We start from the raw sequence: 22,032 nt of genomic DNA, 5'->3' as shown, positions 1-22,032 counted from the left end.
CAAGACTAAAGACAAAGGGAAGAATGTGAAAGAATATAGGGGAGGAGATTCAAGTTTCAGGTAGCTGACAACTTCAAATACCACTTAGAGGTCAAGTTGAATGGGATGGAAAAGAAGCTAGGAATTTTTCAATTGCAGGAGGATATTGATTACCTTTGCCTGAAGACAGATGGGGGCTAGAGTCATGTGGACCAGTCTTTATGTCCCTCACTGACCAGCACGGTCACCACCTTTGCAGGAGGTGACTGGGAAAAACCAGGAAGAACCTTTTCTCCCAGCCTGGGGCTTCCCATAGTCTCCTGACACCTCCCCCAGGAAAGTGACCTCATTTCTCAAAGACAAAACTGATTCTAGGTCATATCCCCCTGGAGCAAGAGACCAATTGATGTGATTATCTCCAAGAGAAAGGGGGCACCTACTAAAAGTAGAAGCTGGTGCCCCAGAAGGGAAGACATCGGGGAACCTAAAAAGGGGTCTCTGATAATTACCTGCCAAGATTTCAGAGTGAAGGGCATCTCCATGTAATACCAAAGGAAAAAAGGAAAGAAAAGGCAAAAGTTTTAGAAGCTTTTCCTTCTTCCTTCATTATGCAATTTCACCCTTAATGCAAAGGCACAATTTTTCTCCCCACTTCGTAGGACTCCCATTATATAGAACAGGTGATCCTACGAAAGATGGCTACAAAAAAGAATTTCTGTTAAGTATCCTTCACTATAAAAGTCAGAGAGCTAATCTCACAAATGCTATTCCCCACTGAGTTCAAATATTTGAGCTTTAGTATGTTGGGAGGAGGGAGATGTGTACAACTATAACTATATATATATGGGAGGATGATAGGGAAATAGCTGAAATGAAGTCAAAACATGTTCAGAATATATATTTCAGAATGATAAAATTACAGATGATTTATGTTCTCTTCATTATTTTTTTCTGTGTTTTACACAATGCCCATACATTACTTTCATATCATGAAAACAAGTTTATCTGTTAGCTTGAGAAGGCATTTGGGCTTGAAAAGTAGTGAAACATTTTCCCAGCCATCAGCTCATATATATAAATTTCATGTATATAAGTTTCTGTAGCATTTTTCAAACTTCATAATTTCCCTTTTTTACTTTTATTGTAGTATATTTGACTTACAATGTTGTGTTAGCTTCAGGTGTACAGCAAAGTAAATCAGTTTTATATATGTACATATAGCCATTCCCTTATAGATTATTCACAGTATTAAGATTTCCTTGTGCTATACAGAAGGTCCTTTTTACCTGTCTATTTTATATATACTAGTAGGTATATGCCAATCCCAACTTCCCAATTAATCCCTCTCCCAACATCTCCCCTTTGGTAACCATAATTTTGGTTTTGAAATCTTTGAGTCTGTTTCTGCTTTATAAGTTCTTTTGTATCATTTTTATAAGATTCCACATATTAATTATCTCAAATGATATTTGTCTTTCTCTGACTTACTTCACTTAGTATGATAATTTCTAGGTCCATCCATGTTGCTGTAAATGGCATTATTTCATTTTTTATGGCTGAGGAATATCCCATTGTGTATATGTACCACATCTTCTTTTCCATTTCTCTTTCAATTGACATTTAGTTTCCTTGCATGTATTGGCTATTGTAAATAGTGTTGCAGTGAACATTGGGGTGCACTGGATCTTTTCAAATGATGGTTTTCTCCAGATAGATGCCCAAGAGTGGGATTACTGAATCATATGGTAGTTCCATATTTAGTTTTTTTTTTTTTTTTTTAGGGAACCTCCATACTGTGCTCCACAGTGGTTGCAACAATTTACATTCCCACCAACAGTGAAGGAGGGTTCCCTTTTCTCCACACCCTCTCCAGCATTTATTGTCAAACTTCATCATTTCTGTTCAGCCACACATAGTTGAATCTCTTGGAGACTGAAAGCCCACCCCAGCCCTGCTATGTTCCTCCGAGGCACATGCTATCTAGTGAGTCCATGCTACTATGAGAAAATACCTTAGACTGGTGACTTATAAACAATAGAAGTTTATTCTTCACAGGTCTGGAGGATGGGAAGTCCAAGGTCAAGGCGGTGGCAGATTTTGTGTCTGGTGAAAACTTCCTGATTAATAGACAGCCATCTTCTTGCTGTGACCTCACACAGCAGAAAAGGTGAGGGAGCTCTCTGGGGTCTCTTTAAAAGGGCACTATTCCCATTCTTGAGGGTTCCACCTTCATGACCTAATCCTCTCCCAGAGATCCCCACCTCTAAATACGATCACATTGGCCATTAGGATTTAACATATGAACTTTGGAAGGACACATTCGGTCTCTAGCACCTACCAACCCAGGCTCTGACCTACAAGCTTTGAAAACAGAACAAATGTTTCACCTCTTCCTAAACACAGGCATATGTGGCAGGATAGAGAAAAGTGTCCAAAATGGGCCATCAAAGCCAGGAACTGGAGGTGAGTTTTAGAAGTTGATACAGTCAAATTTGGAATGTTGGAAATGTCGGAAAATGAAAATGACAAGTTGGAAGACTGAGCAATGGCAGCAGTAGGCATCAATTTCAAAGCTCAGAAAATGTAATAGACATTAGGAGTATATTGGCAAGAAAAAGGTTGACCAATTAAAAGCCAAAATGGGATGAACAAACCCCCAACCATAGTCCTAATGACTTTCACCCAAGACCCAAGTCAAAGCCAAAATCCTCCAGATGTAGGTCTGACACAGAAAGCTTCCTCAAGTGTTCCTCAGGTAGCTCAGCACAAACACTGCCCAATAGATGTGCTCTACATGCCAGTCAGCAAACCAATCCAGTGAAATCCTCCGGTTAGGAAAATGGAAGCATTAAATGAACACGAAGTTGGATGGTTATCCACAATGTTATCCCAAATGAACTGTCTCCCTGGTTCTTTGTGGAGCCCTCTCTGCATCTCCTGGTATTAGACTAGCTCATTCATCTATTCATTCAATTAAAAAAAAATGAAAATTAAGCACTTTCATAAAAATTACTTTGTGGGAGTTCCTGTTGTTTCTCAGTGGGTTACGAACCTGACTAGTCTCCATGAGGATGCAGGTTCAATCCCTAGCTCAGTGGGTTAAGGATTCAGCATTGCCGTGAGCTATGGTGTAGGTTGCAGATGTGGCTTGGATAGTGCATTCCTGTGGCTGTGGTGTAGGCCACCAGCCACAGCTCTGATTCAACCCCTAGCCTTGGAACTTCCATATGCCACAGTGAGGCCCTAAAAAATAGCACAGTGTGCCAGTCATCGTGCTAAGCATTTCAATCATATTAACTCACTTAATCCATGCCACAATCCCACTATCCTATTTGACAGATGAGGAAATGGAGGCACAGAGAAATCAAGCAACTTGACCGAGATCACACAGATGACAAATACCAGAATCATAATTTGAACCTAAGTCATCTGGCTCCAGAATCTTGACTATGATACTATCCTGACTCTAGTGAAGATCTCTTGAGTCAGATACCATTGGACACAGGAGCTAACGTCTGTACTAAGCCAGCATTCCTGAGAATCCTTGAAACAAGCCTACATTACCAAAGGTTACCTGCCCTCATTTCTTCCTGGTTAGTCATCAGCATAGCTGCTGATTTGGATCCTTCAGTTTTCCATCTTATTGTTCCCCATAACTAAGCGATCCTTTGGTTTTGCAAAGCTAGGTTAATTCATTCCTTCTTCTTCTTTCCATTTCTTATTCACTCAATGAGAAAGTACTTACTCATTCCTTCTTCATGGTATTCATTAAATAAATGTTTACTGAATACCAGGCTCATGCCTGGTATAAATAATAGTAATAAATTGTTATAAATAGGTTAGGTTGAATCATAGGAGAGTGATGTTTTATGGGTCATAAAATGTCAAATATCAGCACTTTCATGTGGGTTAATTAACCTAACGATATAAACAGGTTTAAAAATTATCTTTTAGGAAGAGAAAATTTTTTAGAAATTCATCTATGGAGTTTCCGTCATGGCGCAGTGGTTAATGAATCCAACTAGGAACCATGAGGTTGCGGGTTCAATCCCTGGCCTTGCGCATTGAGTTAAGGATCTGGCGTTGCCGTGAGCTGTGGTGTAGGTTGCAGATGCAGCTCGGATCCCACGTTTCTGTGTCTCTGGCGTAGGCTTGTGGCTACAGCTCCGATTTGACCCCTAGCCTGGGAATCTCCACATGCCGCAGAAGCAGCCCTAGAAAAGGCAAAAAGACAAAAAAGAAAAGGAAAAAGAAAAAGAAATTCATCTGAAATATAATCACCTACATCCCTCACATATTGAGATTTTAAAGTCTTCAGTACAACTTGAAAATGTTTCATGTTCTAAATCATAAGAATGGAGTAAGTGTAGTTACTATTCCTGCAACTTCTTTGTTAGTGAAGTAAATAATTTTATTATGAAAAAAATACTATGGGCCACAATCTGTGCTATGTGCTAGGATACATGATATATAAAACAGACGAAGTCACTGCCCTCATGAAGGGGAAGGTAGACAAAGAAGACAAGCAAAAATTACATAAAATATCCATCAATCAATCAATGGGAAAACAAAGTTGCGATATATAAATATAATGGAATAAGCCATAAAAAACTGAAGTACTGATACATGTTACAGCATGGATGAACCTCAAAAACATTATGCTAAGGAAAGAAGCCAGACACAGAAGGTCACATAGTATCTGATTAGTTTAAATGAAATATACAAAACTGGCAAGTCCATAGAGACAGAGAGTAGATTAGCAACTGCTGGGGCTGAGGGGAGAGGGGAATGGAAAGTGACTGTTAAGGGGGAGTGACTATTAATGGAAACAGGGTTTTATTTTGGGGTGAAAAAATGTTTTAGAACTAGATAAATGTGTTGATTGCACATCATAAGTGTACTAAATGTCTCTGAATTATGCATTTTGAAATGGTTAATTTTAGGAGTTCCCACTTAGCACAACAGGTTAAGGATCCAGCATTGCCACAGCTGTGGCATAGTCGCAGCTGCAGCTCAGATTCAATCCCTGATCTAGGAAGTTCCATATGCTGTGGATGCAGCCAAAAATAAACTAATTAAATGCTTAATTTTACTTATATTTAGATTATAATAAATTTCTTTACTATTCATCTAAAAAAAGAAACATAAAATTATCACAGTATGTTATTGAGGCCTTCCATTCCTTCATCACATGTATATTGAGGACCTATTATGTGCCCAGAGCCATGCTAGGCACTTGAGAGCAAGGTTCCTCCTCTCAAGTCTCTTAGATTCTTCTAGGATAGGTGGGAAAATCAAAAATTTTAAGTAAGCAAATGAATGGATAAGATACTTTCAAACAGTAGTGAGTGTCATGAAGATACTATATAAAGAAACTATAAGGCTAAGAGAGCTCCTTTTGAGTAGTCAAGGAAAACCTAAGAGGTGAGATCCCCCTGTCCCCAAAGGACGCCAAGAGCCCAGCCAGGCAAATATCTTGAGGAAAAGAGATCCAACCAAAAAAAGATAACAGTAAGTGCAAAGGCCCTGAGGTAGGACCTAGCATGACATGTTAGGAGAACATAAAGATGGCCAAGGAGGCTAGAGCACTGAGTGGGCCTAAGGGGGTGGGATCGAAGGTGAGTTAATTTGGGGAAGTGAGAAAACCCAAATCATTCAGAGCCTTGCAAGAAAAGAGCTCATATTTTATTCTAGGTACAATTAGTTTCACTGAAGGGTTTTTAAGTGAGACAATGTTTAGTTTAGAACACAGTGCTGGCTGTGTTAGGGAGAATGAATTTGGGGAGGCAAGGGGAGATCTGTGAATGAGAAATGATGGTATGAATGAGAAGAATTCTGCTGGACCTAAATGTCCATCAACAGAGGAATGGAGGAGTTCCTGTCGTGGCTCAATGGTTAACAAACCCGACTAGCATCCATGATGACATGGGTTCGATCCCTGGCCTTGCTCAGTGGATTAAGGATCTGACATTGTCATGAGCTGTGGGGTAGGTCACAGACACGACTCAGATCCTGCATTGCTGTGACTGTGGCATAGGCCAGTGACTATAGCTCCAATTTGACTCCTAGCATGGCAACCTCCCTATGCCACCAGTGCAGCCCTAAAAGACAAAAAAAGACTGGAAAAAAAAAAAAAAAAAAAAACAGAGGACTGGATAAAGAAGATGTGGTACATACCTACGATGGAATATTACTCAGCCGTAAAAAGAATGAAAGAATGCCATTTGCAGCAACATGGATGGACCTAGAAACTATCATACTAAGTGAACTTAGAAAGTGAAAGACAAACATCATATAATATCACCTACCTGTGGAATATAAAAGAAAGAATACAAATGAACTTATTTGCAGAACAGAAATAGACTCACAGACTGAAAAACTTATGGTTACCAAAGGAGACAGGTGAGGGGGAGGGAGGGATGGACTGGGGAGTTGGGATTGGCATATGCACACTGAGGTATGTGGAATGATTGGCCTACAAGGACCTGCTGTATAGCACAGAGAATTCTACCAAGTATTCCATGATAATCTGTGTGGGAAAAGAATCTGAAAGAGAATGGAAATGCATATATGTATGGCTGAGTCACTTTGTTGTACAGCAGAAATTATCACAACCTTGTAAATCAACTATACTTCAACAAAACTTAAAAAAAGAATGCTGCCAGTAGCAATGGAGGGAAAAAAATGATTACATTAGGGATAAGTTTTGAAGGTAGGACAAGCAAATTTTGTTACTGGATTGGATGTGGACATGAAAAAATTGTTTCCTAAGTTTCTAACATGAGCAACTAAGATGAATGTGGGCCAACTATCAAGTCAAGGAACATTATCATAGGGTAAAAAAATCAGGGAGATTAATCAAAAGTGTGGTTTGGGGCCTGCTGAGTTTGAAGTGCCTAGCAACGGACCTTGTAAAGATACCACCACTAGAAGGAAATAAACAGGGTCATGTGATGGAGAATTATGGGGAGGAATTGAGAGAAATTGTCTCTTTTTCTTCCAGAATCTGACCTACTTCCTATGTTGAAGGAATTCTACATCATATGTTGGCAGGAAACAAAGATTTTCTCCTGCCATAGAAACAGGAAGTTCAGACAAGACTCACCTTCCTAGCTTCCCTTGCAGCCCAGGCATGCCATGTAATACAGGTTCAGGCAATTAAACACAGCCACCTTGGACCCTGGGAACTAAGGAGGCAAAAAAGCAGGTACTATAGAGAACTAATTCAGTTGCTGGCCACAGTATCGGAGACATTTCTAGGGACAACCTACTGGCAGTTGAGAGTTCTGCAAGGGTAGCCATGTTGTCCTCAAGAGTCACTGTGTATCTGTATTTTGGACTGTGATTTTGACTGTGATGCCATCTTTTTCCTTTTCTGTGATTTGCACTGAAAATTCTGAGTGGTGAGACAGAGTGGGCCTTAGAAATGGTGCTAAAGAAAGATCCCCTTGAGGATGGTGATCTTTAAACTGGGCTCTGAAGATTGAAAAGGAGCCAGCAATGGGAAGGACATAGAAAGGAGTATGCCATACAGAAGGAAGAACAAATCTAAAGCTTTGAGGTGGGAAAGAGTTTCACATGTCCTCAGAGCTGGAAGAAAGCTGGTGTTGCTGGAGGGTAAGAAGCAACAGTGAGAGGGGGCTTGATAAGGCTGGTTTTGTTAAGGAGCCAGGATTCCAAGCTACCTCTGCCTAGTTTCAAAGCACAGACTCCATCCAATCCCTCCCTGTGGCCTTTCCCCTCCCCCACTTTTGGAACTCACCTGCACTGTTGCCACTGTCGTCATGGTGATGACTGCTCTGTTTCACTCACTCTTCAGGCCAGGAAGGAGTTGCGTGTTCATTGGGGTAGGGTCGCTGTTCCTCCTCTAGATAATCTTGGGCCAGGCCAGGACACTAAGCAGGGACCATGCCCCCAGTTGAGCATAGCCCGGACGTGCGTGTTGGCCCTCCAGCATGGCGCGAGGCTGCCAAAGCCATTATACAGAAGGCACACCAGCTGAACGATCGCTGCGGACAGGAGGCAGTGACCATGTGGCAACCCAAGGACAGCGTGCAGGACCCTCACATGGCGCGCCACCTCTGCCGGGCAGCCTACATTCTGCCCTGGCGCTTCCGCGTGGAAATGCTCAAAGGTGGTGGCACCATGGAGCAGCCACCGCCAGGCGAGGGCGTTACTTTGTGGAAGAACAAGATGAAGCCCCCTGCCTGGCACGCCCGCCTACCACTGCCCATGCACCGCGACGCGCGAGCCCTACAGACGGCAGAGGTGGTGCACGCGCACGCTCGGGGGGCGCGCCTCACCGCAGCCCGCCTCGGCCGTGCGCAGCAGCAGATCAATGGGCAGATGCGGCTGCTGCAGCGTCAGCGAGAGGCTACCGACCACAGGCTCAGCGAAGTGCGCAAGGGACTGCTTATTAATCAGCAGAGCGTCAAACTGCGGGGCTACCGGCCCAAGTCTGAGAAGGTGGGACCACCCCAGCCCCGGCCAAGTCGCAAAGACTGAGGCCTCTGCTCCAGCTCCCGGATGCTCAGCCTGGACAAAACTCACCCCATAAAGAGAACACTCCCCGACCCAGGCCCCAACTCCACTGAGTAACGGCACAAGAAGACACCCCCAAGATAAGGTGCCATGGTCCCCAGGCACATATGCTAAGATCCTCCCAAGGGGATGAGATCCTCAGACCCCCCCCCCCCTTGCCCCAGAAGGGAAATTTTATCCCAGTCTTTCAGCCAGGGAAAGAATGCGGGACCCTCGAGTCAGACTAGATGAAGTTCTTCCCAAGAAGTAAAATCCGCACCTCCCAGCCCAGACATGAAATCACTCCCCAGGCACAGAGGATGAGACCCTCCCACAGGCATGAGACCCTCAATTCCCTAATTCCAGTTAAAACACACCTGAAGCCCCCTACTGAGAAGAATGGGATCCTTGTCCCAACCCAGATGAAACTCTCCTCAAATTGTTTATTTTTAAAACCATAACTGAACCTCCCACCCCCACCCCTGGCCTCACCTGCAGGGGAAAGGAACAGGTCCTGCCTAAAAATTGAGATCCTCAGGCTTCCAGCCTCTGCACCTGAGTTAAGCCACCAATGGGGGGTGTGGTGAGACCTCTAGTCCCAGCCCTGGTGAAATCCTCCCCTTTAAGTAAAACCCCAGGCCCCTACCTCAAAAATAGAGAACACTCCAGTCTCACTGGAGAGAGACAAGCCTCCACCTACATGGTGGGATTCCTAGTCCCAGCCCCCAGATACAGTGAATAAAACCTCAAAAAGGCAAACTCTCAACATCCCTGTGATAAGACCCCTCGCTTCCTTTTTTTTTTTTTTTTTTTTTTTTTTCTACTGCACTTGCTGCAAATGGAACATGTCAGGGATCGAACTGACAACACCACATAGACAAGCCAGATCATTAATGCACTCACTGTGCCACAGCAGGAATTCCTAAGACTCCTCCACTTCTAGCTAAGGAGACAGGAGTAGAGGATAACATTATCACCAGGGAAGGGGGACCCCCAGCCTCAGAAAGTAATGATAACCTTCCCCCATGTTAACTAACCTCCATCCCAGCTAACTGGGCTCCTACCCGTAAAAGGAAGAAGACCCCAAGCCCACTTTCTGGAGGGAACAACCTCCCCTAAGTGAAAGCCAGACCTCTAAAAGGGTAAAGCCAGATTCCTAGTGTGGCTCAGTGATAACGAACCTGACTAGTATCCATAAGGATGCAGGTTCAATCCCTGGACTCACTTAGTGGGTTAAGGATCCGGTGTTGCTGTGAGCTGTCATGTAGGTCTGAGGAGGCTCAGATCTTGCGTTGCTGTGGCTATGGTGTAGAAGGACAGTTGCAGCTCCAATTCGACCCCTACCCTGGGAACTTCCATGTGCTGTGTGTGTGGCCCTAAAAAGACAAAAAAAAAAAAAAAAAAAAAAAAAAAACAGGGTAAAGCCTTCTCAGAGAGTGTGATCCCCAAAGGGTGAGAGTGCCCAAAACTTCATTCTCCAAACACAGAGTGTATGAGGTTGGCAATCCCTCTACTACTCTGGCAGGAGAAATCTCCCTCCAGCCCTTTCCCAAGGATGTGAGAGATTCATTCCATGTTTTCCAGATCCCTGACAAAGCTGACACTATGCTTACCTGGGAAAAAGAGGAGCTAAAGAGTATGAAGAGGAAGATGGAGAAAGATATGGAAAAATCAGAGGCCCTGCTCAAGGTTGGGGACTACCTGAGGCCAAATTAAGGGGAATAGAGGGGAGCCCTTGGCTATCTAATGGGAAAACCACTCTAACCTTGGTGACAATAGCAACAGAAAATCCCTCAGCCCACACACCCACCCCACGCTGACCTGACACTCACCGTATTTCCTTCCACTTTGTGAAATGGAAAAACCAGGGACTCTGAGAGATGGGATTAAGCCTCAAAATAACAATGAACACCCCCTTCTGTGCCAAGCCCTGTGCAGTCATTAACTCCTTAAAACCCTACTGTGAAGTAGAAACTATGATCCCCTCATTAGAGAGGGAGAAATTGAGGCTTAGAGAGATGTGGTCTCATCCAAGGAATGGAGCGAGCCAATGGTAAGGCTGTGGTTTGAGCTCAGGTATATTTTTCCCCCAGCTTTAACAAGGCATAATTAATCATTTTAAATTGTGTGTATATTTTAAACGTACAACTTGATGACTTGATATATGTATGCATTGTGAAATAATCACCACAGTCACCTCACATAGCTACCTGTATGTGTGTGTATGGTGAAAACTCTTAAGATCTACTTCCTTAGCAGATGTCCATTATAAAAGACAGTATCAGAGTTCCTGTTGTTGCTCAGTGGGTTAAAAATCCAACTAGGAGTTCCCATCATGGCACAGTGGTTAACGAATCTGACTAGGAACCATGAGGTTGTGGGTTCGATCGATCCCTGGCCTTGCTCCGTGGGTTAAGGATCCGGCGTTGCCGTGAACTGTGGTGTAGGTTGCAGATGCTGCTCGGATCCTGCATTGCTGTGGCTCTGGCATAGGCTGGTGGCTACAGCTCCAATTAGACCCCTAGCCTGGGAACCTCCATATGCCACGGAAGCGGCCCTAGAAAAGGCAAAAAAAAAAAAAAAAAAAAAAAAAAAAAAAAGACAAGAATCCAATCAGTATCCATGAGGATGCAGGTTTGATTCTTGGCTTCACTCAGTGGGTTAAGGATCCAGCATTGCCATAAGCTTGGTGCAGGTCACAGACATGGCTCAGATCTGGCACCACTGTGGCTATGGCGCAGGCCATCAACTGCAGCTCCAATTCAACCCCTAGCCTGGGAACTTCCATATGCCGCAAGTGTGCCCCCCCCCAAAAAAAAGATTGTTAGCCGTAGACACATTAGATCTCCAGAACTTAATCATATTGCATAACTGAAATTCTGTACAACTTGACCAGTATCTCCTCATTTCTCTATCCTCTTAGCCCATGGCAACCACCATTCTACTCTCTCCATCTGTGAATTTAACTATTTTTTTTTATTTTCCCACTGTACAGCAAGGGGGTCAGGTTATCCTTACATGTATACATTACAATTACAGTTTTTCCCCCACCCTTTCTTCTGTTGCAACATGAGTATCTAGACATAGTTCTCAATGCTATTCAGCAGGATCTCCTTGTAAATCTATTCTAAGTTGTGTCTGATAGGCCCAAGCTCCCGATCCCTCCCACTCCCTCCCTCTCCCAACAGGCAGCCACAAGTCTCTTCTCCAAGATTTTCTTTTCTGAGGAGATGTTCATTTGTGCTGGATATTAGATTCCAGTTATAAGTGATATCATATGGTATTTGTCTTTGTCTTTCTGGCTCATTTCACTCAGTATGAGAGTCTCTAGTTCCATCCATGTTGCTGCAAATGGCATTATGTCATTCTTTTTTATGGCTGAGTAATATTCCACTGTGTATATATACCACATCTTCCGAATCCAATCATCTGTCAATGGACATTTGGGTTGTTTCCATGTGCTGGCTATTGTGAATAGTGCTGCAATGAACATGCGGGTGCACGTGGAATTTGACTATTTTTTTTAATTTGACTATTTTAGATTCCACATATAAGTGAGATCTTTCTACACCTAGCTTATTTCACTTGTTATAATATCCTCCAGGTTGGTTCCTTAAAAAACTAAATATAGAGCTACCATATCATCCAGCAATCCCACTCCTGGGCATATATCCAGAGAAAACCATAATTCAAAAAGATATATTCACTCCAGTGTACAAGACAGCACTATTTACAGTAGCCAAGACATGGAAGCAACCTAAATGTTATCAACAGAAGACTGGATAAAGAAGATGTGATACATATATAAAATACAGTATTATTGGAGTTCCCGTAGTGGCGCAGTGGTTAACAAATCCGACTAGAGACCAAGAGGTTGCGGGTTCGGTCCCTGACCTTGCTCAGTGGGTTAGGGATCCGGTGTTACCATGAGCTGTGGTGTAGGTCGCAGACGCGGCTCAGATCCCACGTTGAGGTGGCTCTGGTGTCGGCCAGTGGCTACAGCTCCGATTCGACCCCTAGCCTGGGAACCTCCATATGCCGCGGGAGCAGCCCAAGAAATGGCAAAAAGACAAAAAAAAAAAGTGATACATATATAAAATAGAGTATTATTGGAGTTCCCGTCATGGTGCAGTGGTTAAGGAATCCGACTAGGAACCATGAGGTCGCGGGTTCGATCCCTGACCTTGCTCAGTGGGTTAAGAATCCGGCGTTGCTGTGAGCTGTGGTGTAGGTTGCAGACACGGCTTGGATCCTGCACTGCTGTGGCTCTGGCGTAGGCCGGTGGCTACAGCTCCGATTAGACCCCTAGCCTGGGAATCTCCATATGCCACAGGAACAGCCCTAGAAAAGGCAAAAAGACAAAAAAAAAAAAAAATAGAGTATTATTCAGCCATAAAAAAGAATGAAATAATGCCATCTGTAGCAACATGGATCAACCTAGATTATCGTACTAAGTGAAGTAAGTCAGACAGAGAAAGACAAATATCATATGAGATCGTTAATGTGTGGACTCTAACCAAAAAAAAAAAAAGATACAAAAGAACTTACAAAACAGAAATAGACTCAAAGATTTTTGAAACCAAAATTACGCTTACCAATGAATTTTTTTTTGCTTTTTTTTTTTGAGGGGGCACACCTGCAGCATATGGAAGTTCCCAAGCTAGGTGTCAAATCAGAGCCACAGCTGCCTGCCTACTCCACAGCCACAGCAATGTGGGATCCGAGCCATGTCTGGGATCTGCACCACAGCTCAGGGCAACAATGGATTCTTAACCCACTGAGCAAGGCCAGGGATCAAACCCATGTCTTCATGCATTCTAGTCAGGTTTGTCAACCACTGAGCCATGAAGGGAACTCCCAATGAACTTTATTTTTAAAAAGATATATCCTACAGGAGTTTCCATTGTGGTTCAGCAGATTAAGACCCAATGTTGTCTCTGAGAGGATATGAGTTCCATCCCTGGTCTGGCTTAGTGGATCTGGCATTGCCACAAACTGTGGCAAAGGCTGCAGATGCAGCTCATATCTAGTGTTACCATAAGCCTCAGCTACAACACCTATTAGACCCCTAGCATAGGAACTTCCCTGTGCTCCAGGTGCAGCCATAAAAAAAAATATATATATACATATATATTCCATGTTCATCCATGGTGTCACAAATGGAAAAAGTTCCTTCTTTTTTAAGATTGAATAATATTTTATTACATATTATATTATTTATTACATTTATTAATATATATACATGGTTATTAATTATTAATGTATTGATATTGCTATACATTATAATATAGTTATAGTGTTAATATGAGATAGTAATATTGCCGGTAATTACTAATATTACTATATTATATACCATATCACATTTTCTTTTCCAATCATCTGGCAACAGACATTTAGATTGTTTCTATGTCTTGGTTATTGAGAATAATGCTAAAATGTACATGGGAGTGATTTCTCTTCAAGATCTTGATTTCCTTTGGATATGTGGGAGGACTTCCTCATGATTCAACTCAGGTATATTGAGCTCATTATGCTGTACTATGTGCTCGTCTTTGTCAGCTCCAGCCAGAGATGGTCTCTTACTGCATCTTTCAATCTTGCAACAAGGATTTCTTTATAAGAGCAATAATGGAGATGGTAGGGTAGCCATGTTTTACAGAGCCTGTGTGAACCTCTGTCTCATCCATTTGACAAATATTAATCCAGTACCCTGGTGTCCCAGACACCATGCTAGGCACAGGGGACAAAATAGTGAACAGTACAGAACTGGCTTTGCTCTCGAGGAGTTCACATTATAGGAGCATTCAAAGAAAGGACCAGCCGGGGTGGGGATGGGTGTGGAGTTAGGGAAAGAGATCTAGAAGCAGGTGCACCACTGTCCGTTGTACTGAATCTTAATTGCATTCAATTCACTGCACCCCCAGGCTGCTGTCATATTCATTTAAATCTGGTGGTCCTGAAAAATCCTTCAAGGAAGTCTGAAACAGACAAAGGAGAAGACACTGAGGGTGGCTCCAGTAGGGAAGGACTTGCAAGAGAGAAAGGGAAATGGGGGGGAAACACAGACATAGATAAAACCCAGAAGAGGCCTGGGGCAAATATTTCTGGAGAAAAATGTTCACCACCAATAGACATGTTTCAACTTCAAATCATAAACTCAGACCTCAAAATGACACTCAGAACTTTCCCAGAGACCTGACCATGTGTCCCTAGAAGGCTTACTGTTCCATTGAGCAAGTTATTTCATACTTTCTCCTCCTTCAGATCTCTCGAATTCCCTGCTCTTTCTTCATCCTCAATGAATGACCCCATTGCATGGGAACCACTGAAAAGAACCTCTCTCATTTTTCTTCTGCCAATCCTATAATTCCACCTACCTACCACACCCACCTTCTGCCCCTTCTCCAGCACCATCAATATTTCTTTATTGTATCATTTCCAACAGTGAACAAATGGGGAATTATTCTTTAATAGGTAAAGATGTGTTCAGCATGATGGAAAAGTTCTTGAAATGGACAGTGGTGATAGTTGCACAACACTGTGAATATACTTAATGCCACTAAACTCTCCACTGAAAATGGTTAAAATGGCAAAGCTTTACATACCTTTACCACCATAAAAAAGAACCCACCTTTATTAATCACGTGCACCCTTCCAGATAATCCACATTTCTATTATTCCCTCACTAGCCATTCTTATCTGCATATTCTGACCCTTTCACTTCTTTTGGAGAGGAACTGGATCATTTTTCCCCCTGTCACACTGCCCAGCATACAGGAAGGGCCGGGTGAATATTTGAATTAATGAATGAAAGACTTTTTACATCCATTTTTTACCCAAGTGGATGAATCCTAAGGACATGATATTCAGCAAAAGAAGTTGGACATAAAGAACACATTTGTATGATTCCCTTTATATGAGGTTCTAAATTTCAAAAGCTTTTTCTTAAAGAGGTAGTAAATTTTTAAGCTTTGTATGCAATAGAGTCTCTCACAATTGCAGATGGCCCCCAATTTCCAATGATTCAATTTATGATGGTGCAAAAGTAAGACACATTCAGTAGAAACTGTAATTCAAACTTTGAGCTTTTATCTTTTCCCCAGCTAGCAATGTGCAGAACCATACTCTTTCATGATGCTGGGCAGCAGCAGTGAGCTGCAGCCCCCAGTCAGCCACACATAGGGTAAACAACCAATGCACTTATAGCTATTCTGTATCTGTACAACCATTATGTCATTCACTTTCCATACAATATTTGATAAAGTACATGGAATATTAGGTACTTAATTATAACATAGGCTTTGTGTTAGGTGATTTTGCCCAACTGTAGACTAATGCAAATGTTCTGAGCACATTTAAAGTGGGCTAGGCTAAGCTATGAAGTTCAGTAGGTTAAGTGTATTAAATGCATTTCAACACAATATTTTCAGTTTACAATGTGTTTACTGGGATGTAGCCCCATCAGAAGATGAGAAAGATCTATACTTTATTTGGCCAGTGGAGCACAAAAACAGACAGAAACAATATGTATATGAATAAGCATGGCCACATTCCAATAAAGTGTTATTTACAAAACCAGATGGCCAGTCCATAGGCAGCAGTTTTACTGAGCCCTTAAAGAAATGGCAAAATTAATCTACTAGGCATCTTAGTGGAGAAGAGGGGTACAGGGCACCAGGGAAATTTCTGAGATGATGGAAATATTCTATATTCTGATGAGTGTGGTGTTTATATGGGTATATACATATGGGAAAAGTCTTCTGTTTTAATATGACTTTCTTTTTTTGCCACACCCAAGGCATGCAGAAGATCTCTGGGCCAGGAATCAAACCCAAGCCACAGTTCTAACCAGAGCCATAGCAACAGCAATGCTGGATTCTTAACCCACCGAGCCATGAAGGATGACTTAAAGAGTTGCCAATATCTAAAGAAAGCAAACTATTTTATTTTATAATGGTGGAGGTAGGGTTTAGGTGGGGGTGGGGATCCAGAAAAGATGTAATAGCGCCTAGGAGCAGGGAGCTCTTGACACTGATTAGAAAAAAGGGAGACCTGGAGGCTAGGAGTGGAGGCAGGATAAGCCCTGAATGTGGTTGAGGAGAAGGGATGGCACAAGAAAACCAAAATGTAGGTACAGCTAGCAACCTCTCCACTTTACAGATGGGGAAAGTGATGGGAGAGAGTGCCAGAGCAAAGCCAGGCAACTGATGCTGGGAACGGGAAAGCTGCCACCAGCCCCTACTGCTCGTCCCCTCTCCACCCAAGGGTATTGAAGGCTTTCTGGACAGAAGTTGAGAGAATGCATCTGAGCGTCAATTTGAAAACAGGTTGCTCCTTTCTGGCTGCAACAAGCACTGGAGAAGATCAATTTGGAGACAAAAATACTTTGTGGCCACGAGCAGAGAGATTAAGTCACTTCCTCCAATCTCTCAGCTCACAATTGACCTTTTCTGCCTCTCTCTCCTTCCTCGCCCCCAGACCCTGGCCTCCTGCCGTGAAACTCTGATCTTCTGCTGTGAGGAGAGGCTCCAAGCTGTGGAGTTAATGAACCAGCCACTGGACAAGGTTCTAGAGCAGGCCTGCCGCCACTCTTGGGTGAACCTCTCCAGAGTTCCCACCCCTCGCACTCAGGGCTTGAAAACTCCACCTCCAGACCCTGTGGGCACCTATACTCCAGGTAAACCCCCACAGAAAGAAGTCCAGGATAGTGGGTGCCCTTGTTGCCACCTCTCCCCTATTCCTCTGGCTGCTGCCTTCCCTGGGTAATTGTCCCCACCCCCTCCCAGATCAAGCAAGAGGACTGAGAGCCAGTCTCCAGCTGAACCCATGTTTTTGACTAGCTCTTCCCACCGCTTCCCACACCCAAGCGTGCACGACCCCTTCAGTCACTCCCTGACACTACTCATATTAACCCTCCTATCGAACCCTCCCCCCCTGGACCTTCTCCCAGCCCCTTGAGTAAAGCCCCCTTCCCTGGGGGCCCGTCACCACCTGAGAACAGAAGAGGGGGACTCTGAAAGCCAGGATGGGGAAAAGGAGACCCTGGCACCTCACACGCGCCCCGCCCCCAACTCTGGCAGAGTGCGCCACTGCACTGTATGAAGCCAAGCAACTGCTGATGGAGTCCAAGGACACTTTGCTAGATATGGCAAAGAACGAGGAGGACATCCGGGAACAACAACAGCAGATAAGCGATCGCGTGTGCGCCTCGATAGCACAAAAAATGCGTGAGACTTTGGAGCTGAAGGTAGGCCCCACTGGCGGTGCCCCTCGTCGGCAGCTGGAGTCTAGAATGGGAGAGTACGGAGGAGGGAGAAGGGAGGTGCAAGAGGAGATGGGACAGAAAACCAGAGTGACCCCCCTGTGCTCCTACCCACTCAGGATAAAATGAACATGACCTTAGGACTAATGAGGAGAACTATCCACCGGTGCACGAAATTCAACCAGGAGATGTACATCACCCACGGCCTCACCAAGGTATGGTTTGGGGAAAGGGTCTGCGGGGATGGGGTCAGGGGTATCAGGTAGGCTGGGACTCATGGTTCTGCACACCACACCCTGCCAGGGTCCTCTGTCTAAAACTCACCTGGAGACTCGAGAGAAACTGGACAGACCTCTGGTTCGTGTATACCAGAGACACGTGGGCACCCAACTCCCAGAAGCCACGCGCCTTGCCCAGGTACACCTCTCTCTGTCCCCCTTCTGTGATTTCCCACCCTCTCCAGGCAAGGCCCTGCCCTGCTAAGACTCCTTTCTCAAGCACATTTATCCCAGGTAAGACCCCCTCGCTCGGGTCTATGAGTCCTTCAGCTCCTCACCCAGGAGGAGGTTCTGGAATACCCACAGCTATCTCAAGTTCCCTCAACCTCTGTCCCACCTCTATCCAGGTCTGCCCTCCCACACACACATCACCTTCAGGCTCACCCGCTCCCTCATACTCGTCCTGTCGTCTTGTATTCTTTTCCAAGTACATCGTGGCCCAGGTGTGTTACTCCAACCCCATTTGAGGCTCACTCCTAGCTGTGCTCCATCCCAGACGGGGCCCTTCCGCACGCACACCTCACTCAGCTGTGTACCCCCCTACCCATCTGAGGCCCAACCCCTCTTCATCTGTTGTCCTTTCACACGCACACCTGGCTCAGGTGTGTCCGCCTATCCCAGAGAGTGCCTCGTGGAGACCCTCCTGTCTCCCAGCACGGTCCCTCCCCGTCTCCAGGGCACTGACAAGCTGCAGCGCCACATCTCCCTTGCGGAAAAGAATCTGAAGGAGCTCCTCGCTGCGCGCAAGAACCTCACCTGGAGCCTGAACTGCAAGAAGATTGGGCATGAAGTGGACGACAACGTGGTGCGCCTGCGCCTCCGCCAACGGCACCCACAAGTGTGCTACGAGCAAGCGCAACGCCTAGTCAGCGACTGGGACCCACGCACGCCGCCGCGCTGGGAGTCCAGCGCCGCAGCCAAGTGACAGGAGCACCCCTGCCCCTAGCGGGCCACAGCCCAGTGGCCCTCTCTATCTCCTGATCCACTCTCCTTTGAGCGCCCTCTAGCAGAATTATAACTAAAAATAACAATAATTACCATTTATTAGGCATCGACTGTGTATCACTTATCATAAAACACCTTATAGGCAGTGTATCTTGGAAGTTAATAGTATGGGTTTAGCCACCATATTTCTGGGGTTCAAATACTGGCTCCCTAATTTAAAATTGTGTGGCTTTAGGCAAGTCACTGTTCCTCTCTGACCTCAGTGTCTCCAACCTTTAAACTGTAGAATTACAGCATTCACCTCAAAGCCTTGTCATAAGAATAGATGAGTTATACATTAAAGGCCTGTAGAATGGTGGCTGCATATAAAATATCCTCAACTGCAGGTGAATTGTTATTGCCACTTTACAGTTAAGGAAAGTACATGAGGTTAAGCAGATGCCCAAGGTTGTGCAGCCAGTAAGCAGAAGAGCTAGGATTTTAATACCTGACTTGAGCCCTAGCTCTAAGCTGAACTTGGATTCTGCATTTATTGACGAAACACACGCAGGGATACAGCTTCCTCTAGAGCTCTTTCTAATGGAGGCTGTTTATTTTCCCAAACCCCAAGTGGGCAGGGGGAGTTGTGCCCTCCCCTCCTCCCATTGCCCTTTCCTCCATTTACCTGGGGGAAGGGATACTGCTCCTTCAAAATTCACAGCCTCCTTCATTCATTTATTAAGCTCCTATAAAGTGCCAGGTTCTGAGCCAGGCTCTGAGAGTGCAGCAGTGAGCAAGGTTCACATGGTCCCTGATCTCAGGAAGCTCATAAGTTGATCAAGAACAGCTCTACTGTGGCCTCCTACAGGAAGCTCACCTGACTAAAGCCCACCAGACATTTAGGCATAGATCGGTTTCTCCTCCCTGTTCTCTTGGACACCCTCCCATCACAGAATTCCTCACAGCAAGCTGTGATAATCATCTTCTCTCATAGGAAGATTCCAGGGTGTGATATACATAGAATAAGAGGTGTCTATTCAAGCCACAAATATTTCCCAAGCAACTGCTTCGTGCAAGAGTCTGTGTTAGGTGCTGGGGATATGTTGAGGAATAAAACACGCAAGATCATGAAACTGACCATGCACATGCAAAGAATTTCCCTCGCAAATATCTTTCTGGCAAAGTCACTGGACACAACCTAGCCCAGCCAACATTTTACAGAGAAGGAAATAAAGTTCAGGAAGGTAAAGTATATTAGCCCAGAGTCATAGAGCCAGCAAGGGATGAAGAAGGATTTGAATCTGGATCTGAATCCATGTTCTCTCTTTTGCTCCACACCACAAGCATCCATGGGCTCACCATTACAACTGAGTGGAGATGGAGAAGATTATGCTCATTGGGCAGGGAAATACATGGGGGCAGGGCGGGGGGTGCTGCATGCCTAGGATCGCATTGCTGAGGAATATGTCTAGGAGTTGAAACCAGCAATATCTGACTCAGAGCCATTGGACACCAGCACCAGCTCCCTTATCTGAAGAAGGACTTAGCCTAGGGATCATCAGGGGCTCACTGTGGTTCTAATTTCCCCAGGAATGTTCTTCAAGGCACTTCCTCCTTGCACTTATCCAACAGGAAGCAGATAGCACACCCAATTTGAAGAAATTTTAACAAAGAAATGACAGCTGATGCCCATTATTTTTTTTACAGACAGCCTATTTTATTTTATTTATTTTTTTATAATTTTTTTATTTTCCCACTGTACAGCAAGGGGGTCAGGTTATCCTTACATGTATACATTACAATTACAGTTTTTCCCCCACCCTTTCTTCTGTTGCAACATGAGTATCTAGACATAGTTCTCAATGCTATTCAGCAGGACCTCCTTGTAAATCTATTCTAGTTGTGTCTGATAAGCCCAAGCTCCCGATCCCTCCCACTCCCTCCCCCTCCCATCAGGCAGCCACAAGTCTCTTCTCCAAGATTTTCTTTTCTGAGGAGATGTTCATTTGTGCTGGATATTAGATTCCAGTTATAAGTGATATCATATGGTATTTGTCTTTGTCTTTCTGGCTCATTTCACTCAGTATGAGAGTCTCTAGTTCCATCCATGTTGCTGCAAATGGCATTATGTCATTCTTTTTTATGGCTGAGTAGTATTCCATTGTGTATATATACCACCTCTTCCGAATCCAATCCTCTGTCGATGGACATTTGGGTTGTTTCCATGTCCTGGCTATTATGAATAGTGCTGCAATGAACATGCAGGTGCACGTGTCTCTTTTAAGTAGAGTTTTGTCCGGATAGATGCCCAAGAGTGGGATTGCGGGGTCATATGGAAGTTCTATGGATAGATTTCTAAGGTATCTCCAAACTGTTCTCCATAGTGGCTGTACCAGTTTACATTCCCACCAACAGGGAAGGAGGGTTCCCTTTTCTCCACAGCCCCTCCAGCACTTGTTATTTGAGCATTTATGAATGATGGCCATTCTGACTGGTGTGAGGTGGTATCTCATGGTAGTTGCATTTCTCTTATAATCAGCGATGTTGAGCATTTTTTCATGTGTTTGTTGGCCATCTGTATATCTTCTTTGGAGAAATGTCTATTCAGGTCTTTTGCCCACTTTTCCATTGATTGATTGGCTTTTTTGCTGTTGGGTTGTATAAGTTGTTTATATATTCTAGAGATTAAGCCCTTGTCGGTTGCATCATTTGAAACTGTTTTCTCCCGTTCTGTAAGTTGTCTTTTTGTTTTCTTTTGGGTTTCCTTTGCTGTGCAAAAGCTTTTCAGTTTGATGAGGTCCCATGGGTTTATTTTTGCTCTCGTTTCTATTGCTTTGGGAGACTGACCTGAGAAAATATTCATGATGCTGATGTCAGAGAGTGTTTTGCCTATGTTTTCTTCTAGGAGTTTGATGGTGTCCTGTCATATATTTAAGTCTTTCAGCCATTTGGAGTTTATTTTTGTGCATGGTGTGAGGGTGTGTTCTAGTTTCATTGCTTTGCATGCAGCTGTCCAGGTTTCCCAGCCATGCTTGCTGAATAGACTTTCCTTTTCCCACTTTATGTTCT

The 22,032-nt window shown here is 44.1% G+C and overlaps 1 protein-coding gene across 1 annotated transcript; it reads left to right on the top strand.

Annotated features, from left to right (window-relative positions):
• Positions 6,621–20,721, top strand: CCDC105 (coiled-coil domain containing 105). The gene is made up of 7 exons (XM_003123455.4): positions 6,621–8,445; positions 10,084–10,188; positions 16,978–17,176; positions 17,580–17,746; positions 17,881–17,976; positions 18,065–18,178; positions 18,716–20,721. Exons 1-7 carry the CDS (start codon positions 7,888–7,890, stop codon positions 18,962–18,964), a joined length of 1,488 nt encoding a protein of 495 aa, XP_003123503.2. The 5' UTR covers positions 6,621–7,887; the 3' UTR covers positions 18,965–20,721.

Source organism: Sus scrofa, chromosome 2, assembly GCF_000003025.6.
Source record: "Sus scrofa isolate TJ Tabasco breed Duroc chromosome 2, Sscrofa11.1, whole genome shotgun sequence".
Taxonomy (NCBI): domain Eukaryota; kingdom Metazoa; phylum Chordata; class Mammalia; order Artiodactyla; family Suidae; genus Sus; species Sus scrofa.
The sequence above is the reverse complement of the archived record's forward strand: the minus strand, read 5'-3'. Positions and strand labels throughout refer to the sequence as shown.

Excerpts from the sequence above, each read along its gene's own strand:
- CCDC105 (XM_003123455.4), top strand. The coding sequence starts at position 7,888 with ATGCCCCCAGTTGAGCATAGCCCGGACGTGCGTGTTGGCCCTCCAGCA. Across the intron at positions 10,189-16,977 it reads AATCAGAGGCCCTGCTCAAG|ACCCTGGCCTCCTGCCGTGA; the intron begins GTTGGGGACTAC and ends CCTCGCCCCCAG. Across the intron at positions 17,747-17,880 it reads GTGAGACTTTGGAGCTGAAG|GATAAAATGAACATGACCTT; the intron begins GTAGGCCCCACT and ends CTACCCACTCAG.